General features: G+C 45.2%; 1 protein-coding gene across 2 annotated transcripts in view; it reads left to right on the forward strand.

Annotated features, from left to right (window-relative positions):
• Window positions 1–12,283, forward strand: part of MORC2 (MORC family CW-type zinc finger 2) — a 129,211-nt gene that overhangs the window by 39,855 nt on the left and 77,073 nt on the right. For both annotated transcript variants that reach the window (XM_044444247.1, XM_044444248.1), the window contains 3 exons: window positions 5,018–5,177; window positions 5,350–5,461; window positions 7,388–7,513. In XM_044444247.1, coding sequence (XP_044300182.1) covers window positions 5,018–5,177; window positions 5,350–5,461; window positions 7,388–7,513 — 398 coding nt within the window. The remainder of the gene's footprint in view (window positions 1–5,017; window positions 5,178–5,349; window positions 5,462–7,387; window positions 7,514–12,283) is intronic.

The following is a 12,283-nucleotide window of genomic DNA, read 5'->3' on the forward strand; positions in this document are numbered from 1 at the left end:
TAGGATAGGTGCATGAATGTTGGAGGTGGGTTCCCAACTTCTTTTTTCGGGAGGGTAGCCTTTCCAATGTACAAGATATTGTAGGCGTCCTCTTCGGTATCTAGAGTCGAGAATCTGTTTGATTTCAAATTCTTCTTCTCCGTCTACTATGACAGGTGGAGGAGGGGGGAGTTGGGTATGAAGGGGGCGTCATTGTGGAGCTGGAGAGAGCAACGATCGATGAAAGACCGGATGGATTTTCAGGGAGGAGGGCAGGGTCAAGCGAAAGGTGACGGGATTGATTTGAGCAACAATGCGGAATGGTCCGACCCGTTTGTGGGCTAATTTGTGAGAGGGTACGGAGAGGGGGAGGTAATCGGTGGACAACCAGACCCAGTCACCAACATGTAGGACAGGTCCGGGTTGTCTTCGTCAATCAGTGACTTCCTTGTAGATCGACTTGGCTTTGTCTAATTGTTGTTTAAGGATGGACTGCACCGAGGCTAAATCGTTGAGGAAATTCACAGCGGCGGGGACGGGCGACGAGGGGAGTGATGAGGGAAATGCTCGAGGGTGATAACCAAGGTTGGCAAAGAAAGGAGTTTGATGGGTGGAGGTATGTACAGAATTGTTGTATGCAAATTCTGCTAGTGGGAGAAGGGAGAGCCAGTCATCCTGTTGGTAGTTGACATAACAGCGGAGGTATTGTTCAAGAGTGGTGTCGAGGCGTTCTGTTTGACTGTCGGTCTGTGGGTGATGGGCCGAGGAGAGGCGGAGGTCAACTTTGAGTAGGGTCAAGAGTTCCCACCAAAATTGGAACGTGAATTGACTGCCTCTGTCTGAAATAAAAGCTAGGGGCCACCCATGTGCTTTATAAATATGGTGGATGAATAGGGAGGCAGTGGTCTTGGCGGAGGGTAGTCCTGTGCAGGAAATGAAGTGGGCCATCTTGGTAAAGAGGTCCGTGACTACTAGTATGGTGTTGAAACCGCTAGATCTGGGTAAATCAGTTATGAAGTCCATCTGAAGTCCAATGAGGAAATTATCAAGGAAATCAAGGAAGATTTCATTTATTAGTCTGCAAAACGATTGTCCCGAATTTAAAAGACCAAACGGCATCACGCAGAACTCGAAGGTGCCAAATCTCGTTGAGAATGCCGTTAAATGTTCGTAGCCAGGGCGTATGCGCAGTAAATTGTAGGCATTGCGAAAGGTCCAACTTGGTAAAAATGCGTGCTTGGCCTAGACGTTCCAAAATCTCCGAGATGAGTGGCATGGTGTGCCTGTTTGGAACGGTAATTGCGTTCAGGCGGCGGTAGTCGATGCAGACCCTAGGTTCTTCAGAATTCTTCCGTGGTACGATGATAGGCGTTGCTGAAGTGGGTGACGAGGAAGGGCGTATGAAGCCTTTTTTTAAATTGGTGGATATAAAGTTCTTGATGACTTGGAGTTCCTAGGTGACATGGGTCGTAGTTTGCCAACTGGGAGGGTTGCTCCTGGTTGTATGTGAATTTCCATGTCACATGAGCGATGTGGCAGTAATTTGTCAGCATCTTGTGGTTCAAAAACATCCCAAAAATCTTGATATTGTGGGGGAAGTGCAGTGGTAGAGGGAGGGAAGGAGGTGGGTGGTGTGTGGGATGTAGGACTATTACAGTGTTGTGAGCAAAAGTTAGAGTTGAAGTGTATTTGCCCTGAGTCCCATGATATTTGAGGTCTGTGCTTGATTAACCAGTCCATGCCCAGTACTACAAGGTATTGCAGGTCCTTCACTAGTAGGAAAACTATTTGTTCACAGTGTTTCCCAATTTGCAGTGTGAGTGGAGAAGATTGGAGAGAGGAGGGGCCTCCCTGCAAGGGACGTTTTTGGATGGAGTCCACCTGGAGAGGGGTTGCCAGTGTTGAATTAGGGAAACAGTGCTTTTGAGCAAATTCCTCATCCATGAAGGAAGCAGTGGCGCCACTATCAATTGGAGCTGTGGCTCGAATTGCATGCTGTGGGTGTGCTTGCACCGAGATATCCAGCAGGAGGTGTCGAGCTGTGGAAGCCTTTCCCAGGGCTTGGCACCCTTGTGATGTGTGAGAGGGTCCCAGTGTCGTGGTGCTTAACGACGCTGGGACTGGAAGTTTCCCGCCTGCTTTTTCAAGGGGCAGGACTGTGCCATATGGCCGTTATGTCCACAGATAAAGCATTGTCCAGTAGTGCGGCGGTAGGCTTTATCTCCCCTTGAAATGCGAGGCCCGGCTGCTCCCAGCTGCATAGGCTCCGGTTCCTGCTCTGGCTGGGGTGTTGCCATGGCAACGTAGCTCTCGGGGGGAATTGCTGGGGTCTGGCTTCCGCGCACGGGAACCATCTTGTTTTAGTTAACTGTGAGCCAGCATGGTGTTCTTGCTTAGCGCGGGTCCTTTCATTGAGCCGTGCATCTATCTGGATGGTTAAAGTCATTAACTCCTGCAAGTTTTTTGGTATCGAAGTATGTGACAAATCATCCAACACCACCTCTCTCAAGCCCTCGCGGTATTGAACCATCAAGGCTTCCTCATTCCACCCTAAATCATTCATGAGGAGCTGGAACTTGGTGGTGTAGTCCGTGGCTGAGGCACGCCCCTGTTTCAGATGCTTAATCTCTCATATGGCTATTTTCTTGCAAGCTTCAACACCAAGGAAACTCCCCCAGGGCGTTAAGAAATAGATTAGCGTCGTTTAGTATAGGGTCTTGAGCGATAAGCCTCGCAGTTGCCCAGCGGGCAGGTGCCCTCGTGAGTTGATTTATTAGAAATCCTACCTTCATCTTTTCGTTGGGGAAGTCAGGAAGGCGTAGATTGATGTAGAGTTCACATTGTGCTTTGAAAATTGTAAATCCTTCTTTTTTGCCATCGTATTTCGGAGGGCTTCAAGGGGGCATCTGCGTAGCGTCAATTCTTGATTTTGTTTTGAAGCAGTAGCTGTTTGAAGTTCTGTTTGAAGAGAATTTAATTCAGTTTTCAGCAATTCAATCTGGCTTGTTGCGTCAGTGTATCTTGTTCTCAAGGGGCAATTTTCTTCTCTTAAAGCTTGAAGGTCTTGAATGGTAGGAGCAAGCGACTGCATTGTTGTTGTTTGTGAAAGGTAGGAAGTTAGGATGAAATTTCTTCTGGATGGTTGAGTGGTATTGTAGAGAGAGAAAAAAAATCTTCGGTCTGCTGTGAGAGAGGGTTTATGATTGTAGGACTGACATTCTGTCATGAAAGGGTTGTATAAACATTCAGCTCTCCACAGAGCAATAAACCTAAAGTCCTTTAATGTTAATTGTCTACAAGATTTACAGTACTATAGATAAGTTCCCTAATAGCTGTCCCTGCCGAGCAGATGTCAGTCCTATAATGGCTTCTCTTCTGAGCCCACGTGGGATCATTCTCCCAAGTCACGCCTGCCTTCTCTCTTACGCTGCCTGCTTTGTATTTGTTCAAATCTGCGTAAAAGACGTCTGTTTTCAGCTTTTGAGAAATCTATGACACCTATAGTGTCTTCTGTTTCTGGCTTGGGGAGATCAGCGTCAGGAGGGGAGGAGGCAGTTTGCTCTGCCTCTTTCTCATGACTCTCTGTCTCTGATAAAGGTCCAGGCGTTTGCTTAATGAGCTGGGGCTCAGGGGAAGACGCAATAGCTGGTTCAGCTGCTCCTGCATTGGGTTGTGGGGGCGACTCTTGGGTGCAGGGTGCCAAGTGCAAGGTCTCCTCGCGAGTCACTGTTTCTGTTGGGGCTTTATGCACGACAGGCTATTCTTTGCTTCCTGTGCCCTGTTCATAGTGCACCAGGGATACAGCATAGAGTTTAACACCCTTCCACTGCTATGCTGCATTAAAAGCACTCGATCCTCACCTGTAGTGATGGCAGCAGTGGAGGCCATGAGTCTTCATGGACCTACATAGGGGCTTGTATTCTTCGTACTACACTGTACCTAGACATGGTGGTGCAGTGGCTTAATGATGCTGGATGTGCCAACCAGCAATGACTGACATTCTGGCAGTTCAAGCCCAGCACTGCATGACAGAGTGATCTCCCATCATTTCATCTCTAGCTCCTGCCCACCCAACAGCTCAAATGCATGTAATACTGCAAGTAGATAAATGGGTACCACGTTGGTGGAAAAAGCTAGCTGCGTTCATGAAGAGAGCAGGTGCTGATGCTGGACCTGTCCAGACGCAAGGCAAGGCGTGCTTGATAGAAGAAGCCCAGATGAGCCAACTACTCGAACACCAGTTGGTCTGTGTGTGTGGAGCTAGTTCATCCCCTGTGGTGCACACTGAATAAGCACGCAAGCGCTAACAGAATGAAATGGCAATTGTAGACAGCCAAATATCTACTCTGTATTAGCATTGTAGACTTCTGGCTAATCGTTTCCTCGTCATATGCTAAATAAATAAATACTGTTCCCAAACAAGATGGAGGCCTCAAGCCAATCTTGGACCTCAGGGGTGGCAGTAAGTTCATCACTCCTAGAAGATTCAGGATGACCACCCTGCAAGGCATTCTCCCTCTGCTTTAAACAGGGAGACTGGTTCTCCTCCATCAGCCTCAAGGATACCTGTTTCCATATCACTGTCAACCAAGCCTATAGGCATTTCCTACATTTCAAATCCTTGCCAGCATTCCTCACATTTTTACGAATTGCATAGTAGTGTTTTCTGCTCACCTCAGGCTCCAGGGCATCCAGCGCTTCACATATTTGGACAACTGGCTCCTGGCATTCTCTTCTAGAACTGACCTCTTGTAAGGGGTGCATACCACATGCAATTTCCTGCAAGACTTGGGATTCCTCATCAATTTGATGTTTCTGTCACTGTACAAACATAAATTGGTATATTTCTTAAATATTTTCAGAAAAGGAAATGAAGGTTAACTGCTGATTAAAATGTGTATCTACTATAAACCCATGGTTTAGAAAGTGGCTGGTCAGTTGTGGTTATAAATTTGGACCTTTAGAAACAATGGCCCTATTAAGACATGGTTCAACTGAGAAAGCATCCTTTTAAAGTCATCCTACTTTTGAACCATAGGTGATTGTTCCACTGCCTACCTGGAATGCCTGTACTGGTGAGCCTTTGACAGACAATATGGAGAAATTTGCTATTGAAACTGAGCTGATTTACAAATATTCACCCTTCAAATCAGAACAAGAAGTGATGGAGCAGTTTCGCAAGATTCCTGGGGAGAAAGGTGAGGGTAAAATCTATGAGTGATTTTGGTAGGGCAGTCCTCTTGCCTGCCCAAACATCTTACATGACAGTTTTCATGATCTCTTATGACAGACTTAATGCTTATACTTTTCTGCCTGAAGGAAGAAATAGTAAAGTGAAAGTGTTTAATATAATTGTGTCTGATGCTTCAGGGACCCTGGTGATCATCTTCAACCTCAAACTGATGGATAATGGTCAACCTGAATTGGATGTGTTGTCTGATCCTCGAGATATCTGGATGGCTGAAACACCACCAGAGGGAACGTAGGTTTGACACAACAGGCAGTCTACATTACTTCTATCTTCCCCACCCCACCTTGTGTATGTGCTTGGCTTCACAGGGCAAGGCAATCCTTGCTGTTTAGCAGCTGAATCAGCACATTTTGTGCTTTAGATAGTGGTTTTCAACCTTTTTATATTTGGGGACTAGCAAAAATAGGAAACGTATTTCAGGGACCACTGAGGCAGAAATAAAAATCATTATGTACGTAATATAGTATTTTGTGTATTAGTTTTTAAATACAGTGGTACCTCGGCTCACAATCACCTCAGTTCACGACCAAATTGGGATGTGAACAAAAATTTCATAAAATTTTTGACTCCGGTCACGAACTCCGCGTTGGGTGGTGACCGCGATCACGGCCTTCTCCCCACCTCCTGAGTGGGGAGATGGCTGCGATCGTGCTGGGGTGCAGGGAGAGATGGCCACAATCATGCCCGTCTTCCCCCACCCCCCGAACACAACCACATTTACTCCCATCTCTCCCCCACCAGCACGTGCAGGGATGACGGGCACATGCAGGGATGATGGGTGCAGTCACCGTCGTGCTGGGGAGGTGGGGAGATGGCTGCACTTGGGGGGGGAATGGCCGCAATCTTTGTTGTTGCTTCACATTTTTCTGATTAAAAAAAAAGTTACATAACGGATTAACTTTATTTACATTGAATCTTATGGGGAAATTTAACTAGGCTCATGACCAATTTGGATCACAACCAGAGTCCTGGAATGGATTAAGTTTGTGAGCGAAGGTACCACTGTATAGTACAAAAAATGAAAATTCTCTAAACCAGAAACTGAGCATAAAAATGCTAATAAAGGAATAAAATATTGAAATTAAATGTAACCAAATACAACTGAAATTTTTAGAGAGCAATATGTAATTCAAATAAGGCTACCTGGAAATCTGTTGTTGCTTCTTTTCAAGAATACTAAAATTTACAATAGCAAAATACAAAATGAATATAAATGCAATTGCTCATAGTAAATGCAAATTCAAATACAATATTAACGCAAAATCAAGCAAAGTTACTTAATGCAATAATATTCATGATGTTAAATACTGAAATACAAAGAACCCTCCCCCTGCCAGACCCCCATACACACCAGCACAGATTGGCTTAGAAAACATGCAGCACAAGTCCACCTTACCATTTCCCTTCCCAGCAGAAAACACAGAATAAGGAAAAGTTCCCATCTTCATGGCCCCACCCAGAGGGTGGACTGGCATGCTGCTGCTCGCATTGAGCTGCCTCTTCCCTTTCTGGCTTCCTTGGCTGAAGAAGAGGCGGGGAATTGGCAGCACGAGCACAGCTAGCCCTGTACTGGTCCTGGCAAGTGAGATGCCGCTGTCATGCAAACGTACCACAGTGGCTCTTCATGGGCCAGCAGGAAATGCTGGTGGACTAGTGCCGGTTCACAGACTAGCAGTTGAAACCACTGCTTTAGATGAACTTAAGTTTCTTTGTTCACATTCAGCCCTTCGTGGCAGCACCCACATCTACTGACCAGATATCATCTGAGCTAGACTTATGGGAAAGGAAAATGGAAGTTTTTGCTCTGGGGCAGAGCTGTGCACTCTGAAGTGCTGGCAAGTTGCAGGTGGTCCTTAAGGAATGTTCTGGAGTTAAGGTCTAGTTTTATTTAAAATAAATTAGAATTGAGAAAGTCACAGGTATTCACTTACTGGAAAGGTCATGTAGACACCCATTTTTTCTTAGCATTGAGGAAAGTGTCATAGAAGGGTCATCAGAGCAGATTGACTGAAAAAATACTTCCTGTGAGCTGACCATCAGTTTCAGAAGATTATTCTGACCTTCTGTTTTTGTATCTTAATTATTTCTTTCTGCTATTGTGAACAGAATGGCATATCATTAGGCTTCCTGTCTTCTGCAAGCTGCTTTCTCTTTCAGGAAGCCAGAACGCCACTCCTTCCGTGCCTATGCAGCTGTGCTTTACATTGATCCAAGAATGAGAATCTTCATCCATGGACACAAAGTACAAACAAAACGTCTTTCCTGTTGTTTGTACAAGCCTAGGTATGAGCTATTGTACTGAGTTTCTCTGACAACTGGGAATGAGTATGTGCACCCCAAATCATTAGTAAGAAATCACTTTGTAGAATTCTAGGAATAGAGTTAAGCTAAAATATCAATTTCCTTTTACTTATTTCAAATCAGCTTTTATGGTTGCAAATATACATTTGACAATACATGGATAGCGCTTGGCATGATCTTAGAATGTAGGAAGATGGTAAGATTTTCAGAGGTTGGAAAGCTGGTGCTTCAAAACCCTGCTAAACATCTTACTCTTCAAAGTAGCAGAAATCAAATCAGTTAAGTGGTGTCAAGACAAATACTTACAGATGCATTTAATTAGCATAATATATATAAACTGCAGAACTCATCATCCATCATTGCAGAGATTAGATTACCCTGATCCAGAGTTTTTGTTTTTGTTTGTTTTTTTAATATATTTGCTTCTATTTGTGGATTGTCGGCTGTCCCGCATAGGTGAATACAACTGTATATGTTGCTGTCAAGAGCCTAAAAGCACAATTCCCTTAATCTAAGTATTCAGTGAACATCAGTAAAAATGTTATTTTTTGTGGTCTCAGTGCGTTGCACATATGAGCTTTATGTCTGCTGGGATCTTGGTGTCAGAAGATTCTACAGCTGAGAGATTTTGGTGGGAACTCCTGCACTGTTAGATCAGTATATAGGATAGTTTCCCAGGTTCTCTCAGTTCTTTTTTGACCATCATTATGCTGTCTCAGGAAGTTGTTACCTTGATAGCTTTAATATTTCTTAGTAATTCTCCGTTTTTTCCTGAATCTCTTCCAAAAATACATTCACTGTTTGCTCCTATTTCACTGTTTCTTATTTGCTCCTGCAAATACCCAATGAATGATGAACATTCCCTCTGCTTCTTCTGTCTGAAAGAGGGTTATATCATCAACTCCTGCTCTCATTGCCAGAGCTTCATCAAACATAACCCCCAAAATTAGGGCAGACCACCTAAGAGAGGAGGTGTGGCAAGGTGCTCCAGGTGATAGACTCCAAGCTAGGTGAGAAGGAGCACTTGTCTACTTCAGCCTCACCTCTGAAGGCTTCAGCCTCACCTCTGTCCACACCCTCAATAGTCAGTGCTCTAGCCATATGCCAGACTGTACTACCACTGCCTAGATAGTCTCTGAAGATACCCAAGGTGCAGAAGTTGGTTAAGAAAGCCCAAGGGGACAAAGTTGGTGGAGACCACAAAAGCAAAGAGCCATAAGCTGGACTTGAAGGGTTATTACTTGGATTCAGCATGCAAGGAATTATTGGCTCTAGGCATATTGAAGTCTAAATCTTTGGAACTTAGACAAGGACCAATCTTGGCTACCATAATGTCTAAAGGAGAAATTTGAGATACACTATCATAAGATAACAGTTTTCTTTCTTCCAAGGCCTTGGTGCTGTGCTGTTTGGGTGCTGCCTTACACCATTGGAACTAGCCACAGAGTCACCACAGAGACCACTCCTGCTCTCCATTGTTCATTGTGATCTTTGTGCACACGTATACGGATGCTGCACCTGTGCAGTGCCTCGTTCTGGTAAATTTCCCTAGCTTAGCCTAGAATTTTTGGCAGGAGCCCTGCCCCCTTCCTTGTTTCATGAATAGGCGGGCTCCCACAATTTTTTCAGCTTGCTTTCAACCCTGTTTGTGTGTGCATCAGGATCTCTAGCTTTCCTCTTAGTTTCCTTCACAACTTAAGGTTTCTCTCACTTAGATTTTCCACACAATTTTATTTATTGACCATTATCTGCCTTTACTTCAGACCTTTATCTACAAATTTTGAAGTCACTCCCCCACTTCTTCATACTCCCTCAAAAAAAAAATACATATTAAAATACTCTTTATTGCCATCTTTTAACTTAGATCTTTATCTCTTCTCGATGTCGCTTAGTAGACTGGCCTTTAGAAAGTGCACTGAGTGTAGCATAAAGATGTTATCAACCAATAGCCACTCCTTATGCCTATTCTGCTTAAGCAAGGAACAACAAGAAGACAAAGGCGTGCATTGCTAGGCCTTAAATTAGGTCAGAAAGAATAGGATAACCCTTGGAGCCATGCGTGATGTGACAGACGAAGAAATACAAGATAGCTTCACCTTGAAAGAGGTGGAATGTCTACTCACTGCTTCATCATAGGCAGCGAACCAACTGTGAAACCTTATGGGAGAAACCCATACTGGTATCCCTTCCTTGTGCAGTCATTCCAGGGCTACCTATAGGTACCCTGGGTATACCCTCGCAGCGCTTGCTACTGGTCACCACCAAGACCTATTCACCATCCTGAGCAGGAGCCAAGCTCATCTCAAAGCCATCAACCTCAGGAGAGCGCTCGCATGTTACCCTCCTCACCTTCTGAATCCAATTTGACTGACCAAATGCTCGGGCTCTGAATCCTGCAACGATTCTGTGGAACCCATCTCACCAGATAATGTTATCTCTTCCCAAGGTCTGGGATCCCCAGGGGAGAGTCTTGGACATTTCTTGGAACAGGTCCTCCAGATGACCAAGTCAGTGGGCATCCAAGTGCAACAGACAACAGAACAGATGGAGGACATTGTTTATGACAGCATCTACATGGAGGATTCTGTTCTGAACACGATACCTTTCATTCTAGCTTTGTCCAAGGCTATGAAAGAACCTTGAGAGATCCCCAGTCAACAGCACCAAACCTGCTGCCAGTTGGAAGGGATGTACCAGGTACAGGAGCCCTTACCTGTATGCATCCCTTACCTGCTGCATCATTCCCACCCAAACTCCATAACTGTAGAGTCCACCCAAGGTTGTCAACACAGGGACCATGCCATACCAACAGACAAGGAGGTTTGAAGACTTGATATGATGGTGCACTGCATCTAGTCGGCAATTGGTCTGGTCCTCCGCTTTTCCATCTACAAATCCATGATGAGGAGGTATCAGGTCTTCTTGTGGCAGAAGATGGAGGCTCTGGCTGCTTTCCTACCAGACCAACAACAGGAGCTGGTCAGAGTCTTCCTAGCTGAAGCCATCCAGCTGTCGAAACAAATTGTCACAGCTTACCATCACATCAACTGACTTCATGCCCTAGTCAGTGCCGTGGCCACTCGACAACACTCATGGCTTTGAATGGTCAACTTCCCCCAGGATATGCATTTCTGGATAGAATCTTTGCCCTTTGATGGAGAGGGTATGTTCCATGCACACACTGATGAACACCAAGGTGACTGCTGGTAGGATGGAACATTCCAACCCAGGGGAACATAAGTGGTCATGGGATCAGGCCCCTCACTACCAGACATTCCCTGGCAAACAACAGGCCTACCATTACAGTCAGTTTCCATCCAGGCAATATCACAGCTGCCAGCATCGCTGGGATGGTACCCAAACCCAACCACCCAAAAGATGTCCCAAGACTGACATGAGGCAGCACTGATGGGCAGCACAAGCAGTTCAGTACCCACATTTGGGAACTGCCTGAGCCATCATGCACCCATATGGGAATCTGTCACGTCTGACTGATGGGTGCTTTCCATCATACTTTACAGTTATAAAATCAAATTTGAGACTCTGCTATTTCTTGGATCAGTTTACAGTGCTCCTCCCTATCCAACCCTAATGGAGGCAGTCGCTGGTTTACTAGCAAAGGGGTGCAATCTGTCCAGTAGACCAATCCAAAGCAAAGCAGAGTTTCTATTTTACCATTCCTAAGAAGGATGGCAGTCAGCGGCCAATTTGGATCTACAAGGAGTAAACCAATTCATATGAACAAACTCATAGCTGTAGTTTCCAACCTCTGAACCAACCTGAGACTATTTGCTCAGAAAATTCAACAACAACTACGGCACATGGTGTCAGCCTTCTTGATGGTCCAGTTCACCATACTGCGGATGCACCCACTCCAGCTATGGTTCAACAAAGCGTATCAACCAGGGTACAATTTGCTGAGGAAGACATTGACTGTACAGCTTCAAGTACAGGTGAGGTTTGCCTAGTGGACACGCGAGCCCCGTCTTTCTGAAGGACTTATGTTCCGACTAATGGAACCGATGGCCACTTTGACAACCAATGCATCCCTCTCTAGTTGGGGTGCCCTCACATACCACTACCAAATGCAAGGGATATGGACTGGTCCCAATCATCTGGAGCTCTTAGCAATCTCCAAGGGTCTTCTGGCATTCCAAAACCTCTTAGTTGGCAGGCATTTACAAGTTGTCTCACAACAACATTACCGTTGTGTATTACATAAACAGGGTGGACAAAATCAGTATCTTTAGCATGGTTGACCCTAAGTATTTGGGACTGGTGCATCCAGCACAACATAATTTTTGTAGCCATCTACTTGCCCAGAACAGACAATGTGACTGCAGACACTGTAAGCAGTCTGTATCAGATGCATGCATGGGAACTCAACCCTCTGGTACACGATGAGAGCTTTTCAGCATGGAGCAATCTATCTGTAAATCTGTTTGCCACACAGATGAATGTGGTCTGTGGAATGTACTGGCATTGGGAATGGTCTGCCCTGTCTCTGTACCCAAGATATTACTACCCATGGAGATGTCCATGAGACAAGACTTCTATGATCCTCAGTACCAAGGGGAATTCCATACTAAGCCCCAGTTTGAAAGATGGGAGCATGTCTTTGAAGACCTTTCCTTCAGGATTCTACCATTTTCACCACCAAAAATACAGAGATAATTTTTTTGGCCCACAATTCTTCAGGGACCTTCAGAGTATGCCTTTAGGGTTAGGGTGCCGCTATACTGATCATCCTCT

This window comes from Varanus komodoensis, unplaced genomic scaffold (genome assembly GCF_004798865.1).
Source record: "Varanus komodoensis strain SLA01 unplaced genomic scaffold, ASM479886v1 scaffold44_3, whole genome shotgun sequence".
NCBI classification, from domain to species: Eukaryota; Metazoa; Chordata; class Lepidosauria; order Squamata; family Varanidae; genus Varanus; species Varanus komodoensis.